The sequence below is a fragment of the Malaya genurostris genome, chromosome 2, assembly GCF_030247185.1.
Source record: "Malaya genurostris strain Urasoe2022 chromosome 2, Malgen_1.1, whole genome shotgun sequence".
Classification (NCBI taxonomy): Eukaryota; Metazoa; Arthropoda; class Insecta; order Diptera; family Culicidae; genus Malaya; species Malaya genurostris.
In genome coordinates this window covers 155,355,438-155,380,904 of record NC_080571.1, presented here as the reverse complement: position 1 = coordinate 155,380,904, position 25,467 = coordinate 155,355,438, and the positions used below count along the sequence as shown (strand labels likewise).

General features: G+C 39.6%; 1 protein-coding gene across 4 annotated transcripts in view; it reads left to right on the top strand.

Moving 5' to 3' along the window:
* The window catches only part of LOC131429748 (dynamin), a 1,035,717-nt gene that overhangs the window by 996,727 nt on the left and 13,523 nt on the right, over positions 1-25,467 (top strand). Inside the window, exon 15 of one of the 4 annotated variants that reach the window (XM_058594081.1) lies at positions 17,762-18,039. The exons of the other annotated variants lie outside the window; for them this stretch is intronic. Coding sequence (XP_058450064.1) covers positions 17,762-17,771 — 10 coding nt within the window. The 3' untranslated portion in view covers positions 17,772-18,039. Of the gene's footprint in view, positions 1-17,761; positions 18,040-25,467 lie in introns of those variants that run through there. 4 annotated transcript variants of the gene reach the window in all.

Below are 25,467 nucleotides of genomic sequence, written 5' to 3'. Positions count from 1 at the left end.
TTATGACCTGGCACTCAACACACAACGGCGACCTTGCGTGGCCAAATCTGTGCAAATATTGCTTAAAACAGTCATGTCCAGACAGGAATTGCGTTAGTTGGAAGTTTACCTCGCCGTGCACTCGAGTTGTCCAAACCGACAGGTTAGGAATTAATCGGTGCGTCCACCTTCCCTTCTCCGCGTTGTCCCACTGCTGTTGCCATTTAGTGTGCGTGTTGGCTCTCTCTCTGTTCCGGGCTCGTGTGCCTCGATCCCTGTAGCATAAACTATCCTCTTCCAGTAGCAGACAGATGGGGATCATTCCGGCTATCACGTGCACAGCGTCTGACGATATTGTTCGGTACGAACTTGTCACGCGCATTGCCATCAGTCTGAAAGTGCGGTTCAACTGGGCTCGGTTCCTTGCTGTTGTCAATGCCATCGACCACGCTGGAGCTGCGTATCGTACGATCGATGATGACACGCTCGCCAGTAACCTCTTCTTGCTACTGACAATCGCGGAATTATTGGGCATAATCCGAGATAACGCCAATATCACCTTCATTACCTTCTTGCATATGTAGTCAACATGACTGTTAAAGTTCAGTCGATCGTCCACGATCGCGCCCAGATGCTTGACCTCACGCTTCGAATTGATGATGCACTCACCGACCGAGATGCTCGCATGTTGCACCGCCTTTCGGTTGCTGATGATGACCATTTCAGTCTTTTAATGTGCCAGCACGAGCTTCTTTTCCCGCATCCAATTTTCAACGACATCTACTGCCTCCATGGCGAGAACCTCCACCTCTTCTCGAAACTCACCGATTACTAGGAGCGCCACATCATCCGCAAAGCCGACAATCCTAACTCCCCTGGGCAGATTTAGCTTCAACACTTCATCGTACATAATGTTCCACAACGTGGGACCCAGGATGGATTCCTGTGGAACTCGGATTTCGTCGCCGCGGACATCCTGTACGTCGTACAGTACTGGCGGCCAGATCGTAGGCTCATACTTCCGGAACAGGGTCTCGATGATAGTTTTCATCCTTTCCGGGCACCTATCCGGTGGAACTGCTGGACCTTTCATCTTTGCCATGGCCATCTTATAGGCATTACCCCACGGATTCTCGTTGGCGTTGTTGTTCAGCTCTTCTAAACACTCTTTCTTGCTGAGCCTGATTGCCTTGTTGAGTGCGGCTCTTGCTATTCTATAGGGCAACCTTCTTTCCTTCCTTTCGCCACTGTTTCTAGCTCTCTGCATCCTTTTCCTGGCATGGAAGCAACGTGCACGCAGGTCAGCGATCGTCGAATTCCACCAGTACGCCGGACGTCGCCCAATTCTGGGTTTTCTCATTCTAGGCATGGTTGCATCACACCCACGTGATAGTGTTGCAGTCAGCTCTTCCGCGCTGAGGTTTATTGTGTTTCGCTCGAGCCTCAGTGCTTCCACAAATACGTCCTTGTTAAAGTTCGCTGTTTTCCACTTTCGCTCACCAAACTGCATTCTGCTTGATTCCACCTGCGAGTCGCGTCCAACACAATACCGGATCGCTTGGTGATCGCTGTGGGTGTATTCTTCGCACACTCTCCAGTCCATGCTCCTTATCATTCCCGGGCTGCAGAAAGTGACATCTATGATGGACTCTCGACCATCCTTACGGTAGGTGGTGGTGGTACCGTCATTGGCAAGATCTACGTTCAGCTTAGCTAGGGCCTCCAGAAGACTGCTTCCCCTTGAGTTCGTGAGGCGGCTGCCCCATTTGACCGCCCAGGCATTGAAGTCACCAGCTACTACTACTGGTCTTCGGTCGGTTAGCTCTTCCGTTAGTTTGTCCAACATCCGGTTGAACTGTTGATCGTCCATCGTGGAGGTGCATAACAACTACAGATGAAGACTCCGTTGATTTTGGCTATAACAAACCCTTCATCTGCGCAGTGCACCACTTCTTGAATGGGGTATTTTCCCACTGCCCATATCGCTGCTGTTTTGGCTCTGTCTGATGTCCAGTTTCCATCTCCGGGTGGAATTTGGTATGGCTCCGAAATTATCGCAACATCGCATCTATGTTCCGCAACAGATTGCCGCAGAAGATGTTGTGCCGTATCACAGTGGTTGAGGTTGATTTGCATTACCTCCACTGAGACTTCTTTGCTCTCGCTCGTTTGAAGGCTGGGCATCTGCTACCGCCTGTAGGATGTTTGTTATCCCACGTGGCAGCGCAAATTAGGCATTTCGGAGGCTTCGTGCAATCCTTTGCCTTGTGTCCTTTCTCGCCACACCTTCTGCATAGTTTGCTCCTATCCGGCCCTTGACAGTTCCGTGCGAAGTGACCAAAACCCAGACACTTGAAGCACACGTCCGGTAGCTGGGAAGCGCTCAGTGGGCACACAGACCAGCCCACACATATTTTCTCCACTTTCAACGCTTTATTAGCTGCATCTACTGGCAGCTTAATTGAGGCTACCTTGGTGCCGTCAGGTCCATTCCTGATACGGATGGTCATCTGGACCTCTCCTAGCTCGCATTGCTCCTTCAGGGCTAAATGTATGTATGTATGTATGTATGTATGTATGTATGTACGTATGTGTGTATGTGACAAATAATGTCACTCGATTTTCTCAGAGATGGATGAACCGATTTTCACAAACTCCGATTCAAATTAAAGGTCTTATGGTCCCAAAGATCGTTATTAAATGTTATCTTGATCCGACTTCCGGTTTCGGAATTACAGGGTGATATGCACCAAAAAAAATTAAAATCAACGTCACTCACTATTCTCAGAGATGGCGTGACCGATTTTTACAAACTTAGATTCAAACGAAAGGTCTTATAGTCCCATAGATCGCTATTGAATTTTATTTTTAACCCACTTCCGGTTCCGGAATTTCAAGGCAATATGTGCAAATCTATTAGAAAATGTGCATTCAATTTTCTCGGAAATTTCTCAACCGATTTTTACAAACTAAGATGCAAATGAAAGGTCTTGAAATTCTTCAAAAACTTCTCGAAAAGTTGATGCATATCCGACTTCCGGTTCCGGTATTACAGTGAGATTAGCAAAAATTTTCAATTTCTCGAGGATTTTTTCACAAGCAATGGCGAAACGAGGTGCACATTTTTATAAAATTTACTGGTAAATTCATCTAGTTCACAGACCTTGTTGGTTGGTGGATATATAAATCTACTTGGGACTACTAGTGCCCGGTTTCTGCTTCCAAACGCACCGGTAATAGTGAATAAAAGCTTCAAAAACGGAACTCACTTCGATTTCTCAGCAACGGTTCAACCGATGTTGGCTTATCATGATTCAAATTAAAGCTGTCTTTGTCGTAAAAGATACTATGGAATTTCATCCAGATCCGACTGCCGGTTCCGAAATTATAGGACAATGTGTATCAAAACTTTCAAACTGTTATACAAAATGATGCAAAATTGGTTCACACCGGTACGTGCTGGTACGGAAGAAGAGGAATACGCGTCCGCCTAGCACACAACGTGCTTTGTTCAATTTGTATAGCGTGCAGGGTTGACACATTTAAATCCTTATTAACTTGACATAATTGTGTACAAATTGAAAAGGTGAGGGCCGAATGTCATATACCATTCGGTTCAGCTCGCCGAACCTAGAAAATGTCTGTGTCTGTCTGTCTGTGTGTGTGTTTGTGTGTATGTGTGTGTGTGTGTGACAAAAATATGCACTCGCTTTTCTCGGAGATGGATAAACCGATTTTCACAAATTTAGAATATGAAAATGAAATGAATGGTATCATGGTCCCATAGCCTGCTATTGAATTTCATCCAGATCCGACTTCCGGTTCCGGAGATACAGGATGATATGCACCAAAAAAAATGGAAAAAATATGCACTTACTTTTTTCAGAGATGGCTCAAGCGATTTCCACAATCTTACATTCAAATTAAAGGTCGTATGGTCCCATAGCCTGCTATTGAATTACATTTAGATTCGACTTCCGGTTCCGGAGATACATGGTAATATGCGAAAATTAGACAAAAAATGTGCACTCATTTTTCTCGGAAACGGCTGAGCTGATTTTCACAATCTTAGATTCAAATGAAAGGTCTTATAGTTTCCTAAAAATTTCTTGACCATTTTATCTGAATCCGACTTCCGGTTCCGGAACTAAATCGTGATAACCAATACCAATACAAATTACTTGAGTATTTTTTACGAACGATGGCCAAAAACAAGTACAAACCCTATAAAACTTTCTCCCAAATTCTTCTAGTTCGCGGAACTTGTTAGTTTGTGGGCATAAAAACGTAATTCGAAACTACTGGTTGCCGTTGTTCCTGTTCCGGAAGCACCGAAAGTAGTGCAGAAAAATTCCAAAAATAAAACTCACTTCGATTTCTCAGCGATACTTGAACCGATTTTCACAAATCTTGATTCGAACTAGAGCTCATATTGTCTTTAAAAGTACTGTGAAATTTCATCGGCATCCGACTTCCGGCTCCGCGGTTAGAGAGCGATCAGTGTCAACATTTTCAAATCGCCATATAGAAAGACAATATGTTCAACACCGAAAGAAAACACAAAATTAGCGATTCGTGCTTTGTTCAATTTCGTACACGCTATGAAGAAATCGAAACGGTTACGGATGTCTGCTACTGGCGTGTGATATTATGGTAAAATACAGTGCTGCGGTTGATGAAAACTTTAGCTATTTTATGATAAGTGCGACCGAAAGAATAAAAAAAAACGTCAATGGATTGAAATTTATTTGAAAAACCTGTTTTAATCCAGTTAGTGGTGTAATGATGCCTTTCTAATGTATAATATTGTGGTATTCTATTCAAAATCTTTCTTTTCGATGTTTGAAAGAAACCAAAGGGTTATTTGTGCATTAACTTGTATAACATAGACAATGAAACAGTGATTTGCTCGCGTTGGTCATCCTTCACCAAACGAAGTAGGTTCACTATTATATGTACTTCCAGCACCGGAACCCGAGAACCGGTATAATCGAAGTCGGTTCGTACGGCCACCGATTGACATGACGTACAAACTCTACTAGTTTTTATTCAAATTTTGAAGATTTGATACAATTTTGTCATCGCACTCTAAATCACGATTTGAATTTTTGTTGTATCCAAAAGTATGCAGTAATTTTTGTTAGGACCATAAGACCTTTCATTTGACCCTAAGATTGGGAGTAACGGTTTTGAGTCCAGTTTACAACATTTTTTACAGTTTTTGTTCCTTCGGAAATCGGTCAAACCATCAATGAGAAAAGTTAGTGAGATCCATTTTGGAATACACTGAAGTCTTTTTTAATGCGAATTTACGTGCCGCATAAAAAAACCGCTTAAAAAAACCGCATAACTCTGAAAATTCGCATAAAAAAAACGAATAACTCTGAAACTTCGCATAAAAAAACCGCAGAAGGAAAACCGCATAACTCTGAAAATTCGCATGAAAAAACCGCATAACTCTGAAAGTTCGCATAAAAAACCCGCATAACTCTGTAAATTCGCATAAAAAAAGTCGCGTAAAAAAACCGCATAAAAAAGATCGCATAAAAAAAGACCTCAGTGTATATGACCACCGGAATCTGAACCGGATACCGGAAACCAGGATAGTCGGAATCGGTTTGCTTAGTTGCCTACTGATAATAACTATCAATTTGTGTAGTTTTGAGACCAGTTCAGAAATTTTTGTACGTTTTTGTTTCGCCGGTTTAAGTGACGGTATACAATATTGAACACATTTTACCCTATAGCTCTGGATCCGAAAGTTGGATCGGAATGAAATTCAGGACTACCGTATGCGACCGTGATTTTATTTAGAATCTAAGTTTGAGGAAATCAGTCAAACCATCGCTGAGAAAAGTTCAGAACAAATTGGCTTAAATGGCACGTTCCTCTTGATATCCCCTTGTTCGAATTAACACTCGTGTGTTGATTTATATCCGAACAGAACCAAGTCTGAGTTGAACTTCGATATTCAAAAGAACTATTTGGGATTGCTTCCATGAACTATTTAGAAGTATATATAGTCTACATTCACGGTCTACGGCACATTGTTCTGATTTTACCGAGATTGGTGCGGAAATCGACTTCTGGAGTAAGCAGCAGTTAGTCAGCTTATCAAATTACATGGATATGTATGACAAAGGTAGGCTTTTGGCTATGGTGAGTACATTTGGCTGTGCAACAGTAGAGCGTGTACTGAGGCAGTGATAGCGCTTCGGGAATTGTTAGTATTATTAGTACACATGCTTTGCAGCCGCATGGACAAAGAGACTTTAAGGGAATGGGAAAGGTCAACAGGAAAGATAACTGCCGATATTCCAACCTATACAGAATTGACCTAATTTTTGCATGAGCAAGCTCGAATTGTACAATCTGCTAACAGTGAAACAGCAAATTTCTACTCTAAAACAAAGGAAAGATCCCGGATGTCCGTCGCGCATACAGCGACAATCCCCACCATGAACACCTATCGCTGTGCTGTTTGTAATCAAGTACATCGAATCTACGATTTTGAAGAATTGAAGCGCAAGTCTATTGAACAAAAGCATGAAATTATTCACAGAAAAAGGCTTTGTTGGAATTGTCTTTCGTCCAGTCACATGAGTCGTGATTGTCCGTCGAAACCCTGTAAGAAATGCAATGAGAGGCATCATACGTTGTTGCATCAATCCTCCCCCAATGATCGATATGCTCAAGCGCGAGCGAAACCGACCTCTGCTTGCTCGCAACCTACAACCAAGAGCAGCAGCATTGATTTTTCCCCATCTACATCATCAATGAATCTCACCTCGTAACCCTCATCTAGCCAAATACTTGCGTCACAACCCAAGCCTGATACTGTGAAACTTGTTCGGCATCTCAGCTAACTGGGTCTACCAACTCTACCTACTACCTACCTACTCTACTGCTATTGTAAAAGTATTCGGTCCATCAGGGAAGGTCACCTTTGTACGCACTCTTTTGAATTCCTGTTCAGAAATAAATTTCATCACTGAGAGAATAGTTCAACTTATTGGTTTGAAACGATCCAGACAATCTATTATTATAGCTACAGTAAAATGTACCCATTGCACCGAGGCTTCATTTAGCTCAGTTGATTCATCGTTTTGTCAAACCCTGACATTTAACATCCTGTTCACGATCACTAATGATTTACCTGCTAAGCCAGTCGACACATCACGTTGGAAAATTCCGTCCAATCTCACTCTAGCCGATCCCGATTTCGCCATACCACAGAGAATTGATATGGTAATTGGTGCCCAGCTTTTCTTCAGTCTTTTCTGTGATGGTCAACTCTCTGTTGGTGATGGTCCCATAGCTGATCAGCCTTTACTCCAGCGCACAAGGCTAGGATGGATAGTTAGTGGTCCTGTTTCTCAACAGACGTTTTGTTTACATTCTACTAATCTTGCTTTGCTATGCACCACAGACAATTTTGATCAACAACTTGAAAATTTTGGGAGTTTGAATCTTGTCCTGATACACGTGGTCTGTCCAAGGAGGAAGTGACATGCGAAATTTTTTTTCCTGAAACTACAAATCGTGACGAATTCGGTCGAAGAAATTTTAAGAAATCGAATGATCATTATTTGATATGTAATTTTGCTCACGATATAATGCCACCGTGCCCACCGTGCATTTCACACACCACCTCAATACGAAGCAGCAGCGCGCAAGCAATAAAAAAAATGCAGAAAAGTTTATGTCAACTTTCAATTTTCGGTTGTTTTAGCTAAAATTTTATAATTTTAGTTGCATTTTCAGATTCTTTGTGAAATTATGTTACAAACACTACTTTTCTGTTCTAAAATCATCCCATTGGGACGTAACAGTGACCGTTTATACATTTCAAAAACCAATTACGGCTCGGCAAAACAAAATTTCAAAATTCTAAGAATACTTATTTATGATAAATTTGATTTTGAAAAAATTAAGTTTTTTTGGTTTTTCGAAAATCGGTCTAGTTTTTGAATAATTGATCAAAAACGCGATTTTCGCATTCCGCTACATTTCACCTCAACGGTTGAACCAACCGTACAAGACACTCTTTATGCTATTGTGGTTCGAATTAGACTTATGTTGACGATTTTTTGAGTGGTGCGGATAGCATTGGTGAAGCCGTCAAACTTTATAACGAAACTCGGAGCATTCTCAGTACAGCAGGGCTCGAGCTGAGAAAATGGTCAACCAATTCTGCTGAAGTATTATCTAATATTCCTGATGCATTGAAAGACCACAGATCACTTCTTGAAATCGACGGTACCGATGATAATTCAATCAGCACTTTATGTCTTTTGTGGCATCCCGAATTGGATACGTTCCGGTTTAAAGTTCCAGATCTTTCATTTTAATGTACCATTACAAAACAAGTAGTGGCATCGGAAATGGCTAAACTGTTTGACCCACTTGGAATTGTAGGCCCAATAATTATTAAGGCTAAGGTTTTCATGCGGACGCTATGGGTGAAGAAGCTTTCCTGGGACGAAACCCTCCCGAAAGTTTGTGCGATGAATGGGCAAAATACCGAATCGATTTGATCACATTGAAATCCTTGTCAGTTTCTCGTCTGATGAAGGCACCAGGCTCAGCAAACAACAGTCAACTCCACGGTTTCTGCGATGCGAGTGCATATGTCTACGGAGCATACATTTACGTAAGAAGCACTGGCCATGACAGTGAGGTGACTGTTCACCTTCTCACAGCAAAATCAACGGTTGCAATTCATCCTACGACCACGCTTGGAACTTTGTTCTGCTATTCATCTGTACTGTCAAGTTACTGAAAGTCTGCATGTTAACGCAAAATCATTCATGTTTTCTGATTCTATGATCACGCTCCATTGCCTACATAATTCACCATCCAAGTACAAAACGTTTGTATCGAATCGAATAGTGGAAGTGCAACGGCTGACCGATGGTTGTGCTTGGAATCACGTCTCCGGCCTGGAGAATCCAGCGGACATAATCTCCCGAGGAACTTCTCCTAAAGAACTTTTCAATTTATCTCTATGGTGGAAAGGGTCGCCATGGATAGCATTGGAACCAGCAAAATGGCCGAAGTATTTTGCAAAATTTGATGCATCAGAGGTTTCAGTGAATGAACTCGAAAAAAAAGGAACACAGCGGTTGCTGCCGTTGTTAGTACACCTGATCATTCTTTATTCGAACGTTATTCATCTTTAACCAAATTGTTGCGAATTTTCGCCTACTGTACATCTCTGGTATCATAAAATTACTCAAAACAGTTGATGAAATTTCTCAGGCAACAATGGGTCTGGTTGTGGCAGTTCAAGCTGAATGTTTTCCTCGACAGCTTGCCCTTGTTCGCTGTGGCAAGGAACAGGAGTAAAAAAAGTCATGGCGAAAACTCAATCCCTTTTTCATGAAGGTGTACTTCGCGTTGGTGGACGGATAAACCAATCTCCTTACGCATTTTCCCGAAAACATCCAATGGTACCCCCAGCAGTTCATTCATTCACTGGTTTTGGATTCCACCCACAAGCAATTACTTCACGCTGGTCCTCGATTAATGATTGCACATATACGTGAACGTTTTTGGCCTTTTGATCTCCGTAATCTGGCACGGAAAAAGTTAAAACTTGTATGAAATGCTACAGAGTTCGCCCTTGTAGCGAAAATCAGCTTATGGGTCAGCTTCCTAGGGTTCGAGTAACACCTGCACGACCGTTTCTTAATACTGGCGTCGATTTTTGTGGGCCAGTCCTCATTAAACATACTATTCGAAGAAGTAAATCGATTCCACCATTGCGCGCCTATATCGCATTTTTTGTGTGTATGACTACGAAGGCCGTACACATCGAGCTGGTCAGTGATCTTAGTACCGAAGGATTCATTGCGGTATTAAGACGTTTCTGCGCACGACGGGAAAAGCCAATCAGTATCTATTGTGATAATGCGACAAACTTTACCGGAGCTGAGAGAGAACTACAATCACTTTTAAAACAGTTCCATAATCAACAGCAACGAGAGAAGAATGCGAAACATTGTGCAGAACCCACCATTCGATTCCAATTCATTCCTGCTCGTGCACCTCGTGGTGGCCTGTGGGAGGCCGCTGTTAAAGCATTGAAATACCACTGTCGTCGTGTCGTTGGGTTTGAGTCAATAACGCTTGAAGTCATGCAAACGGTTCTCTGTCAGATTGAGAGCTGCCTCAATTCACGACCTTTATCAGCCAAATCTGAGGACCCCAGCGACTTGGGTGCCCTAACCCCGGGACATTTTCTGGTCGGATCAGCACTGCAATCAATCCCGGAGCCAGACCTTACCGATGTTCCCTGTAATAGACTTTCATTGTGGCAAACAATTCAACGGAAGTCTCAGCAGCTTTGGAAGCAATGGTCAACTGATTATCTTCATCAACTACAGCAACGTACAAAGTATTTCTACCAGCATTCAAACGTACTTCTGGAAAGCTTGTGCTATTGAAGGAAGACAATTCGCCGCCGCTTAAGCGGAGTTTAGCTTGAGTTACCGCTGTTCATCCCGGTCCGGATAAACTTGTACGCGTTGTGAGTGTGAAGGTACCTTCTGGTGCTATCTACGATCGTCCGATATCAAAAGTATGCCTACTTCCCATCAACGATAAAACTTCTGACCCTCCGTCGAATTCTACAGTGAAAAGTTATGATCCCGACAACCAACTTCTTGAGTATTCTATAACATCTGATGACGAAGATGAATAACTAGTGTAATTTAAAAAAATTGTATTTAAGAATCATTTTTTTTATGTAAATGGAATTAGTATTCCATTGGTGGCCGGTATGTTGCGAACACAAAATAAAGAGACCTATTGTCGAATTAACACTCGTGTGAGATAGCACAGCAGGGAGTAAAACGCTATAAAAGCAGAGCAGAACCACAACAAATCAACCATTCGTCATCTAACACTCTATGTGGATAGACGAATAACATACTACAACTAATTTCGATATTGTTTTACCTTTAGTCGCAGCTGTCCACCTACCCAAGCTATGGGTAAAACGCGCCATAGATCTGAGAAGGATCTAAAGGATACTAAGCCTCTGAAGTCAAGTGATGTACAGGTAAACGACCGTTTGCTGAGTAACAACCAATACGCTGATCTACCAGTTGATGTCGAAGAGGAACTCCAGAAGAAGGACAAAATGCCGCCTTTCTACTTGAAGGACTTCCCACCGACTCTACGCTCGGATTTCAACACGCTGATCAGCAAAGGACTACAGGCAACAATCCGTTCATGTACTGAAGGCTACAAAATAACTTGTCCGGCTTTGCACCACTACAAAGCAGTGGAATGTTACATGAAGCAGACAAAAGCGGAATACTTCACACACGATGAAGGTTGTACTGCGAGGACTACCCGACATGATGGAAGCCGAACTAAAGCAGGCATTGTCGGAAGCTGGACTAAAGCCTATGATGGTGTTTAAAATGAAACGACACAACACGAACAAAAAGTATCGATATCAACTGTATTTGGTTCATCTGGATAAGGACTCCATCACCATGATATAATCATCGAATGGCAAAAGTATAAACCGGTACATCGAGATGTCACACAGTGCACGAACTGTTTGAACTACGGCCATGGAGCGAGGAATTGCCACACGAAAAGTCGATGCGGGAAATGTGCCGAATCACACAATACCAACGATTGCCTACTTGATGACATCGCTGCAAAATATGTGAACTGTGATGGCGATCATCCATATACTAGTGTCCCGAACGTGCTGAGTTCACAAAAATTCGACAACAGGCGTCCCGTAAACAATCAACGCGCAAGAATGTTCAACAGAAGGATGAAATAAATTTCTCACGGCACCCACCGAAGAGGGATATTCCAAGTTTGTCGCCACTTCCTCACAGCAATCCAAAAGATTCAGCCGTTGGATCACAAAAAGATTTTTCCTCCAAAATTCCGTTCTGGATGGGGCAATAATCAACCACAAGCAAAGGATGACTCTGGTGACATATTCTCTGCTGAACAACTGATCGTCATTTTTGAATCAATGACAACAAAACTACGAAACTGCAGAACGCGGTTAGATCAAATCAACGCCTTAGGCAAATTCGTCATCGAATATGCAATATAATGAGTTGGTTGTAGTAAATTGGAATGCTTGCTCACTCAGGAGCAAAACTGCTGAATTGTCCGAACTTCTTCAAGAGAAGAATGCCGATATTTTAACTGAAACTCATCTTAAACCTGAAATTTCTATTTTTATTTCGAAGATTACGAAGCAGGACAGTATAACGTAGTCCTCGCTCCGGATCAACAAACGCGACTTTCCAGATCGGGAGTTAATTCAATTTTGGATATATTCATCAGCAACATCGCCATAGACAGCTCTCCGGTTGTATTCAACGAGCTCTCTTCTGAGTATTATCTAGTAGTATTATATTGTAGTAGTATTATAGTAGTATCTCTTCCAGTATTATTGACATTGGGATCCTCACCAGAAACAGTGCCTATTCAACCTCGGAGGAACTATTATCGCACCGACTGGGTCCAATTTCAACAAATCGCCGACCAACTTATTACTATCGATTTACCACTTGATTCCTCGATGGATATCGATGTGGCCCTATCTTCCTTCCAGCATTCAATCACAGTCGTTCGCGATAAGACGGTGCCAGTACAACATATGCCGAGTTCCTCTCTTCAAATTGACAGTGTCACCATGAAACTCATCCGACTTTGAAATATCTACCGGAAGCAGTATCAACGAACTGGCATCCTAGATAAGAAGACCTCTTATAACAACTCAACTAGGATAAGGATAACTGAGCATCGCAACAGGAACTTCCAGCAAAAGCTTCGAGAAATTCTCGCACATTTAAAGCCCTTCTGGTCCTTAACGAAGGTGCTTAAGATAAAACTGAAGCCTATTCCTCACCCCCAGAACGCAGCTGAAGGAATACCTTTAATCACACCAGCAGAGAAGGCAAATGCGCTAGGCCAGCAGTTTGTGTTTGTGTGTTCTCACAATTTAGGACTCAACATTGTTAGTCCACACGAAAGAGCCTTCTTGGTGAACTCATCGATTTAGCCTGGCACTGTCACGAAAAGATGATAGATTAGAGAATAAGTTAAAAACAAAATAAATATTTCACGTGAAGCGTTACAGTGTCGTTGAAGCTGGTTTCTGAATTAATTAATACTTATAATAAAGCATTCAGCGATATCTGCAATTTTTGTATTGAATTCAATTGCGTCTATTCGACTTCAATCAAATTTTTATAATTTGTTTGAATTTATCCTAAATTTCTAGTGAACTTAATTAACCTAACCTAAACCCAGTGAAGTAATACTATCGGTGATTTGGAATACTGCAAATTTGTAAGTTTCATTAAGTTAGAATCTGAATTAAAATAAACGAATGCTCCTTACAGCTAAAGCTGATCATCAAATGAACAGTGTTTTGATCGGTCGAAGAAAAGCAGTTTTAACAGTGCGACTGCTCCATTAAACATGAAGTAAATATTCGAAAAGTTTATCTAGTGTTTAATGAAATTTATCATTTAGATGAACAGCTGAAATGTTACCGCATCGTGAGTCATTACTTCTGATCAAAGTCATTTAACAGATTTGAATTTAAAAAACCACGCAATTGAAAATTTAAGATATTTTTTTTCATATATAATATCTATGCAGCAATTAGTAAAAAATGAAATAAACCAAAATATCGAATACGATACTCTACATCTTGAATTTTTTTTCATAAATACGTTTATTTCATTGGCAATATACATAAGTTTTTCTTCGCCGTGGCATCCATAATACATAGTACTTTAAACCTAATACATTTCGAATATCATATTAGTATGTTAGTTCGCATGTCATATTAGTATGTTGGTATTCAATTTAAACACTGTTTTTATCAAGCGATTTGGTATTATAAATTACATGAAATAAAATACATTTATTTTGTATATGATATTATAACTATTTCAGGTTTGTTTATATCAGTTCATCACTTTTATTCATTTAATATAGCAGGCTATTGGTTGAACTCATGGTAGAGAAAAGGGTCTAATATAAAATAAAATTTAAATTGGAACTCCAATAGACTTAATGAAATGATAAAGAAGTTTCATGTAAGAAAGGTCACGACAAGCAAGAATGTCGCGATCTGGGACATTGGATAGTCTACCTTGAGTACGCTAGGAATTTATTAGTTGAAATCGGACATCACGATATTCCACACATGTCCAAACGACATGATCAACATCGCGACAACCTTCGCCACAAGCACAATGATTAGTCTCGGAAAGTCCAATTCGAAGTAGATGTGCATCTAACCTGTAGTGATTGGACATGAGTCTGGACATCACACGATTGAAACCCTACTCTTTTCCAGTCCCTGAACCATGCCTTAGTCGATATTTTAGGAATAATCGAGTGCATTTACCGACCCAGATCATCTTTATCCCAAGAAGCTTGCCAGCTGGCAAATGTTCTTTGGCAAGACGCGCTATAAAATTCGTTGAAAGCAATCAGTCTCTCATAAATTTCACCCTCAATAGCACCACATTTGGCTAAAATATCGGCTCTTCCATTGCCTGGAATGGAGTAATGAGCCGGGAAACAAACTATTGTGATTTGATATTCAAAATGTCGTTCAGGTATTGTTTTATTTTGCCCAAGAAAAACGGTTCATTTTTGCCAGAAGCGTTTGAGCGAATGGCTTCAAATGCACTTAGACTATCGGTGAAGAGAAAATAATGGTTTGGAGATAATGTGACGATTACACTCAAACTATAATGAACTGCTGCTAACTCTGCTATATACACAGATGCAGGTTCTTGAAACCTAAATAAAGCCGAAACATTATTATTGAATATACCAAACCCAGTAGCCTCTTCAATTCGTGATCCGTCCGTGTAAAATATTTTCTCAGAGTCAATATGCCTCAATATGCCTATTTGAAAACAATTTTGGGATTTCCATCGAGCGTAGGTGTTCCGGGATTCCACGCACTTCGCGCTGCATGGATGTGTCGAAAAATAAAGTTGAGTCACGGACATTTAGGAGGCTATGTCGGATAGGAGTATATCTTGCAGGGTCGATTTCCTGTGACATATGGTTAAAATATACTGTCATGAATCTTGTTTGAGATTGAAGCTCAACTACCCTTTCGTAGTTATTAATAACCAGGGGATTCAGTACCTCACATGTTATTAGCAGTTGCGATAAAAGCCCCAAAAACGATCCTTCAATGGAAGAACTCCCGCCAGAACTTTAAGACTCATTGTATGTGTCGAGTGCATGCAGCCTAAAGCAATTCGCAAACAACGATATTGAATTCGCTCCAGTTTGATAATATGAGAGTTTGCAGCGGAACGAAAGCAAACGCATTCATATTCCTTCACTGAAAGTATCGTTGTCTGATACAATTTTAATAGATCTTTCGGATGAACACCCCACCAAGATCCTGTTATTGTTCGAAGAAAATTTACTCTTTGTTGGCATTTTGTTATCAGATACCTAATGTGTCCTCCCCATTCACCCCACCATATGAAGCTGAAGCTGCGCGGGATCATGCTTTTATGAAAAGAATTCGATGAACAGCCGAAACGGACAAGTTATCTAAGGTATCTTGCAATGTTTTTTTCAGATCAAAAGATTTGGGTCCAGTAACTAAAACCACGCCATCATCTGCCAATTGTCTTAGTGTACATGGGGTTACTAGAGAGCTGTCAATGTCATTTACGTAAAAATTATAGAGGAGCGTACTGAGGCATGAGCCTTGCGAGAGACCCATGTAGCTAATTCTGAAAGTTGCCAAATCACCATGTGAAAAATATATGCATTTCTCTGATCGCTGGAAGTCCATGTTGATGGAGCTTGTCTGAAAGAACATCAATGGAAACTGAATGCTCCTTTATGCCTAAAAATACAGATGCCATTTGTTGTTTTTGAACGATGGCAATTTGGATGTCAGACGAAAGTAATGCAAGGCTATCATTCGCCCCTTTATTTCTACGGAAGCCAAACTGTGTATCTGACAACAAACTGTTCGTCTCGACCCAATTTTTTCGAACAATTTTCTGATGCAGGACAACATTGCAATGGGTTTCCCCGGCTTTTCAAAGGCGATAACTTTCACTTGCCTCCAGTCAGGTGGAACAATATTTTGCTCAAGAAACTTGTTGAACAATTCCAACAAACGTTTTTTTGCGAGGTCGGGCAGATTCTTCACCAAGTTGAATTTAATTCTGTCCAACTCAGGAGGACATGCTCATTGAGCTCTTGACAAACCTTCGACAAAATGTCTCCAATAGCTACATTTCTTGACCCGAAGTGTGCTCTTGTACTTGGTTTCTAAAGTCAAGAATTTTTCAAAATTCTAAGGAGTTCCTCCTCCTCGTTTTAAAAACGTCTTGAAAGCATTTTGTTTCGCGTTTATATCATCTGAGCACTCTTTGTCCCACCAAGGGTTTGGTGGCCTTCTGTTAGATTTACCAAGAAATCGTTTGGTTCGTGCTTGTTCTGCCGGCTCCAGAATCGAACAAACGAGGAAGTCATATTCTTCAAGTGTGGGAAGCTCTTCCATTGTGTTCAAGGTACTTGAGAAACTGCTGTGGTATTTAATCCAGTCAAAATTTTTTGACAAATCATATGTAATATTAACTGAATTAGCAATGCCTTTGTTACTGCGGATTGAGATGAAGATTGGTAAATGATCGCTACCGTGTAAATCAGGAAATACTTTCCAGGTGCAATCTAGTCGAATTTGAAGTCGAACAAAGAGATAAATCTACTGCAGGAGGTCTTGGGATCCGTGTCATGCTACCCATATTTGATACCGTCATGCTAAAATTGTCGCAAATATTATATATTAAAGATGATCTGCTATCATTGTAAACGGAATCCCACATAACTCCATGCGAATTGAAATCTCCCAGAATCAATCGTGGACCATTTCATTGAGCTGTCGTTGTCCAACTTGAGCTCTTGGAGGAATATATACCGAAGCAATGCAAATGTCCTTTCCTTTAATGTTTATTTGACAAGCAACAACTTCTATACTAGAAGTCGAAGGAATGTTTAATCTGTAAAAGGAATAACATTTCTTAATTTCTAAAAGCACTCCGTCATACAGAGAGTCACAATCGAGACGTATAATATTAAAGGTATTCAAATTTAAGGCTATGTTTGATGTAAGTCATGTTTCGCACAAATACATCACATTTTTGACTATGCAACAAAACTTTAAGTGAATCAAGTTTTGGCATGATGCTTCGACAATTCCACTGCAGGACAGTGATTGAATCATTTGCGGCGGATGATAAATTATCCATCAAATGATACAAAACCTGAGAGAACTGGCTATTGAGCTGATAGCTGTTTCAAAAAAGTTCTAGCTATTGGAAGGATGGCCGTTATGATAGTGTTTAGAGGTTCAGGAATATTGAATGCTGCGAAAATCCATTCTACAATTTCTGAAAACTTCAGTAATCCTGTTGGTGAATTTGAACGGAGCCCACTGGATTATTGTTCTTTCTTGTGCTAGTTCCTTGTTGTTTTGTGAATATGACAAACCAGGAGGCTTTTTAGATTTAACGCGGGGATTTAGGTGTAATTTTAGGTGTCTTTTTTTGTAATTTGGGAGGGGACTTCCTCCTCTTAACAGAACCTTGAGGAGTTACTTATCTTGAAATTTTGGTCAGTATGACTATAATTTACTTTTGTATAATAAAATCTACCAACATTAAGCTTTTATTTTTCTATTCGATTTAAAGCATCAATTAATTCGCTCATATTTTTACATTTACAGACGACGCTAAACAAACACCACGCCTACTATGTTTGCTAATAATAAAAAGATTCAGTGTAAATTTGATACTCTATGGTTCCGGAAAAACTGTAAATGGAGCATTGAAAAATAAAAATCATCAAGTGTTTGCTTGTCAGAATATTATTCTGTGAGAAAATGTACAGATGATGTTATTGTATAATATATAATCAAGAAGTATTGTTAAAATTAAATCACATGTTTAGATAATCTGATTACCTTGTTATTAAAATAAAGTTTAAAAGTCTGTGATTGTCAAATTTTTTTTCGAGTCGATAGTTATATTTTCTGATCATTTCATTGGATAACGTTATTGTAGGAATAATCATCTTATTAGTAGTGTCGCCATGTTATTTTGGGGATTACCCGACTTTCAATCCAAGAATTAAGATAAAATCGAATACGTGTCTTCACTTCGGCTTTAAGAAACAACGCTGCAAAAACAAAACATTTCGAAAATTGTTTCATACTGCTGTAATAGCAATGCGAAAACTCAAAACGAGTGCACCTATTTTCATCCTACTACTAATCAATGGATCGTACAGAGGCAGCAAATTTAACTCTAACTCATGGCTTTAGTTTAAGAGATGAATATTGGAGCTAAGATGAATGGGGACACCGTTACCTTATATTTTATGCTGTTAGCGGTTTTTTCCTAAGAAAATCGTCGAATAGTTTGTTATATTTGTGAAATTTGTTTATCGTTATGGGATGAAAGATTGTAGATTGTACGGCCACTGCCACTGTCAGACTGAATGAGGTTCAATCTCGCTTATACGTCTTAATTCTTGCTTTTCCGAAAGAAAACAGATGTTTACCTTTTTGTCGTGAATACGACTTACTTTACTATGGGGAGCTCTTTCGAAATTTGCCCTGTATAAGAATGGGTAGAGCTTAATCCTGAATATCTTTGCTTGTACTTGACCCAACAACATAATTTTTGCTCCATGCTATCGGAAATATGATCTCAGATATGATAAAATTTCCTGTAGCAAGAAATAACTTAAATTATTGTTTTCTAAAATGTTTGGTTTCAACGAGTATTAAAAAGAAATGACTCATGACGCTTGTTTGGCTTCCTCGTGCTCGGAGGACGGTTTTGATGCAATGAGCGACATTGCATTTCCGGATTTTCAACTGAGTAAGTATAAAGTGAAAATTTTTTCACATTTCATTCATTCTATCCTGCGTAGTTGACTTTGAAGTAACAGTAAATTATTTATTAAAGAACTTTTTGATACTTTTTTTGCTGAAATTATTGCAATTCGTACCACGTGTACTTCAGTAGGCGAACAATGAGTAACTCTTTTGCCTTGTCTTATTAATTTGTATGTTAGAACAAGTGTGTCGTGAATACGTCGTACTTTAGTTTAGGTGTACCGTTACAATTCAAGGAGTAAAGAAATGAAACCATGCGTTATTCACAAAATATATCAACTTATAAGAACGATTTTTGATATTTAGAAGAGTTTTATTCGTATTCACATCATGCAGTTCTGTCTCTGACATTACCCACATACTTTTTATTTTGCATAACTGAGCATAATAGCGAATGTGTGTTGTTATGGTCTCTATGGTTCTTCAGCAGACAAACCTATTAGGAAAGACATAATTTATTTATACAATATGTGACCTGTTATTCTTTGGTCACAATGTAGTTCCTTTGGCCACTGAGTCCAACTTGTATATATTGTTTTGAATATTTTTGTTCATTTTCATTGTCAATAAATACCTAAGTAGAATTTAAACACCAATCGCGTTTCTACTCCGTATTTACACGTTTGAATCTTGTTTAAGTTCTGCCTAATAGCAAAGATTGGTGCAAAAGTAGGATTCTGATTTTTTTATTTATTATATTAATTTATTTATTCATTTATTTGTTTATTTATTTATTATTTATTTATTTACGTACGTATTATTTGTTTCTTACATATTATTTGTTTATTCAAAAATATTCATTTATTCACATTCATCAATATATATATGTCTTTGTTATTGATTCAAATTGATTCACATATATCATAAAATGTAAAAAAATCAAACTAGTAAAGTAGGTACAAATATAAACCAAGACGTCAACCCGAAAACGATAATACATTGTTTCCGTCATTTATCTTCAAACTGTCAAAAGGTCCAAAGTTAGGTCCCACTTAACTATAGAGTGTAAAGTAATGTTCACGGTACCATTCCCCGGATCCACATCCGTAGTGAAAGGCAGGCCTCCGTTACACACGCCAAGTTGATGCAGCATCTGGATACCCGTTGCTGATTCATCGCTCCCGAAGCTAGTGCCGCTCCGCCCGTCGTCGCCAGGAATCATCAAGTCGACCAACATGCACCACGGCCGCAACGAAGCGTCGAGAACAAGATATCGACCGAATAAAAAGCGCAAGTAGAAAATAGAACCATTCCTTTATATTACTTTCATTTGCGTAGAATATAGTGCTTAAAGTTCAAAATTGTACGGTCTTTCTTTTATATTCAAGCTGTGTCGTCCATTTCGTTTTTATGTGTAACTTGTTTCCGCCCCGATTTGCTCAGTCACCACAGGTTGAAAGAAAAGTCCGCCAAAAATAGTAAAGTGAAGCTATTCCACAGACCAAAACCTGTTTTAATCCACCTAGTGGTGTAATGATGTGTAATGATGAGAATACTGTGGTATTCTTCAAAATAATTTTCTTCGATTCTCAAAAGAATAACCGACATTGGTTTGTTTGACCGTCTACTGATAAAAATTATCAATTTCAGAAGATTTGAGGTCGATATACAAAACTTTTTACGGGTTTTCGCCCTTTTCAGTGATGGTATAAAATTTTTAACACACTTTACCCTATATTTCCGGATCCGGAAGTCGGATCAGGATGAAATTCAGAAGTTTCGCATAGCACCTTTTGGAAATCGGTCGCTCCATCTATGAGAAAAGTTAGAACACATATTTTCTTTTTTTTTTGCACATTTTACCCCATAACTCCCGAATCGGAAGTCGGATCCAAATAATATTCAGGAATATTGTATGTGACCAAGACACCTTTCATTTCAATCTAAGTTTGTGAGAATAGGTTCAACTATCTCTGAGAAAAGTCAGTGCACTTATTTTCACAATTTTATGCACATTTTACCCCATAATTCCGGAACCGGATGTCAGATCCAAATAATATTCAGGAATTTTTTATGGAACCTTTCATTTGAATCTAAGTTTGTGAAAATCGGTTAAGCCATCTCCGAGAAAAACATACGCACATACACACACACATACACACACACAGACATTTTGCGTACTCGACGAACTGAGTCGAATGGTATATGACACTCGGCCCTCCGGGCCTCGGTTCAAAAGTCGGTTTTCACAGTGATTGCATAACCTTTCTATATGAGAAAGGTAAAACTGAACCGACCGTATGGCATACTGCAAGGACAGTCAAGGCAGCCATTTGAATGAAATTATATTCTACAATTAACCGGAAGGATTGTACTTTAATATAAAAAATAAATTTGAAATCGGTTGAACCGTTTGTGTTTTATTGCATGTTAAAAAAAAAGTTACATGGCGGACCCTGTAAACGGTATTCTGAGACCAGCATAACCAGAAATAGTTGGTATGTTCAAAAATTAGTTTGACGAATAAATTGAAATAATTTCGAGCTTAACTTTGAAGATTTTCTGGTATCGCCATCTTCTATGACGGTTTGATCTTTTAAAACTCATCACCCTGCACACTAAACTTCGTTTAGTAGTTTTTTTAAAATCTTTTGACAAGTTTAGAACAGCCGAACTTCCGAACATTCTCATTCTACTGATAATCACAAATAATCAATTGTTGACCGCAGTCCCTTAAGGTGCCGCTGTGATATAACTTTCTTTTTATTGAAAAACTCAGCACTGAGGTTTGAACAGGTGAGATCGTTAATCCAATTTAAGTGTGTGTAATTTCAAAATTGAAAGTCGGAATAAAATAAAATTCATCAATAAAGTTTTAATTTAATTTCAATATTTTTTTTATTAAATTCGGTTTATGTTTTGCCTTTCTCATATAGAAAGGTTATGCAATCACTGTGAAAACCGACTTTTGAACCAAGGCCCGGAGGGCCGAGTGTCATATACCATTCGACTCAGTTCGTCGAGTACGCAAAATGTCTGTGTGTGGGTATGTGTGTGTGTATGTGCGTATGTGTGTATGTAACGTTTTTTTGCACTAACTTTTCTCGGAGATGGCTTAACAGATTTTCACAAACTTAGATTCAAATGAAAGGTCTTGTGGTCCCATACAAAATTCCTGAATATTTTTTGGATCCCTCTTCCGGTTCCGGAATTATGGGGTAAAATGTGCAAAAAATTGTGAAAATAAGTGCACTAACTTTTCTCAGAGATGGCTGAACCGATTTTCACAAACTTAGATTCAAATGAAAGGTCTTGAGGTCCCATAAAAAATTCCTGAATATTATTTGGATCCGACTTCCGGTTCGGGAGTTGTGGGGTAAAATGCGCATGAAAATGAAAATATGTGTTCTAACTTTTCTCATAGATGGCGCGACCGATTTTCACAAACTTAAGTTCAAATTAAAGGTCCTGTGGTCCCATACGTAATTCCTGAATTTCATGCGGATTCGACTTCCGGATCAGGAAATATAGGGTAAAGTGTGTTAAAAATTTTATACCATCACTTAAAATGGGGAAAAACCTTAAAAAAATTCTAAATCGACCTCAAATCTTTTCCAATTGATAGTTTATATCAGCAGTCGGTCAAACAAACCGATTTCGGTTAATTTTTTGAGAATCGAAGAAAAACATTTTGAAAAATACTAACTTACTAACTAATCCAGAGAGCGAATCGATTCAATTGAAGATTGAATCGATTTTTGTCGGAAGTTGTTTTTAATATTATGTGACATTACATCTAATGGTTCTATATTTGTGAGTCTTGTATCTCATTTGTACTAAACCGGGGAGGACGCTTCAAAATCATTTTCAAAATTTTATTCTGAATCCTTTGGATCGTTTTCTTCCTGGTAGAACAACAACTTGACCAAAAGGTACTGCATAAAGCATGGGTGGTCGGAAAATTTGTTTATAAATTGATAATTTGTAATTTAAACAGAGTTTAGAATTTTTTATAAGAGGATATAAACATTCAATATATTTATTATACTTTCCCTGAAACACACTTGTTGAAAATTTTAACCAAGAGTCTCAAGGCAAGATCGGGAATGTTTTTAATAAGAATATTGAAGATTCAATTATTACCAGTGGCTTTCATGTATTTAAAATTTCTAATAATTGACCTAATTTAATCAAAATTCGTCTCAGTAATGTTATCTTGTAATCACACTTGAGTTGAAATATGATCATATTTCAGTGAGACTTCATTATCAATAATACTCACAAAGTTCAAATTAAAATTGTGGACACTCTCGAACTGCTGCACAAGTTTTTGAGCTTTTTCGCCATTTTTTTAAATTCAATATTGTAATATAATTTTAGGCACACTGCTTAAGCTCTAAGATGCCAAGGGTATTTTCTAATCTTAATTAACGACTAACTTAAAACTATAATAGTATCATTAGACTATGTCATCTCGGGTTCTCGTAAATCGTAATGGCAGTGGTCGATGAATTGAGTGTTGCATGAGTCTTCCAGCTGGCGTTGGTCCGTGTGGGTCCGCGGGAAACACCCCCAGGCTACGAAGGCCCGGCGGGTGGCCCGCATGCTGGTTTTCGACTGGAGCGGTCTTCCGTGGGCGGTGATGATGATATTGCCGAAGAAAATAAAAGAGTAGTAAATATTGTGGAAAACGTGGTAAAAAAGGGGATGTGGAAACAAAATGTCTGAAAACGACAGAGATCTAATTAGTTGCCATCGAGATGGTGAAGAGACAGAAAAGGGGGAACGAAAAAGTTAGTCACAAAAAAGATCTTGTTAGTTCCAATGAAGATGGTGGACAAGGACGTGGATCGAGAGAATCGGTCGGATGTTAGTGTCGAACCTGTAGGTGGAGATTATACTTTCTGAGCGAGGAATAACACATTGCACTTGTATATCAATGTGTTTAAGGTACTGGTATATGAGAAGCATATATAAACAATCCCTACTCGCCAACACATCCCGAACCGGAACCTCAGGCGGTCTACCGCGGGCCCTAAGGGATTCCAGTAGCTTCGACCTGGCGTCAGGTTTCGTCGATACCCTAGGGATAATGGAATGTAGCCATCGTCCCAGTTCGCCATTGCTCCATGAATTTGCCAACTTTCGAGAGTTTTCTGACGAGAGATATTGAAAAATTCATTGAAGCAGATTGATCTTTCATAAATATCACCTTCCAATGCACCCACTTTAGCCAATGAGTCTGCCTTTTCATTGCCCGGAATGGAACAATGCGAAGGGACCCAGATTAACGATATTAAATAAGACCGTTCAGATAAAGTTCGCAAGTGTTCCCGTATTTTCCCCAGGAAATATGGGGGATACTTTCCTGGCTTCATTGCCCGGAGAGCTTCTATTGAGCTTAGACTGTCCGTGACAATGAAGTAATGGTCTTTGGGCAAGGTTTCAATGATCTCGAGGGTGTACTGAATAGCTGCTTGTTCTGCGACGTAAACTGAAGCCGGATCACTGAGTTTGTAAGAAGCGGTGATGTTTTGATTGAAGATGCCGAAGCCTGTGGACCTGTTGATGTATGATCCGTCAGTGTAAAACACCTTTTCACAGTTGACTGTTCTGAATTTATTATAAAAAATATTTGGGGCCACTTGAGGGCGCACGTGATCCGGAATTCCACGAATCTCTTCTATCATGGAAGTGTCGAAAAACACAGTAGAATCAGAAGTATCCAAGAAATGAGCACGGTTGGAAGCAAACGAAGAAGGATTAATATTCTGAGCCATGTAATCAAAATACAAGGACATAAAACGGGTCTGAGAATTGAGCTCGACAAGTCTTTCGAAGTTTTCAATCATCATCGGATTCAAGGTGTCGCATCGTATTAGCAATCGATATGAGGGATCCCAGAATCAATTTTTCAATGGTAAGACGCCCGCGAGCACTTCGAGACTCATCGTATGAGTCGACTGCATGCAACCTAAGGCAATACGCAAACAACGATACTGAATTCTTTCCAGTTTAATGAAATGGGTGTTCGCGGCGGATCGGAAGCAGAAGCATCCATATTCCATTACGGACAATATCGTTGTTTGGTAAAGCCTGATCAGGTCTCCTGGGTGGGCACCTCACCAAGTTCCGGTTATTGTACGACGAAAATTGATTCTCTGCTGACATTTTTGTTTCAGATATCTAATGTGACATCCCCAGGTGCCTTTGGAGTCGAACCAGACCCCGAGATATTTATATGTGAAGACCTGAGCTATGGTTTCACCCCTTAGTTGAAGCTGTAATTGTGCTGGTTCTCGCTTCCTTGAAAATACAACCAGCTCAGTTTTCTCCGTAGAGAACTCGATACCCATTTGAAGAGCCCATGTCGACAAGTTGTCGAGGATATCTTGCAGTGGTCCTTGGAGATCGACAGCTGTGGGTTCTATAATAGACACAACGCTGTCGTCGGCAAGTTGTCTTAGCGTGCAAGATGTGTTGATACATTCATCAATGTTGTTTACGTAAAAGTTGTATAAAAGGGGGCTTAAGCATGAACCCTGAGGAAGACCCATGTAACTGAATCGTATTGTCGACAATTCACCATG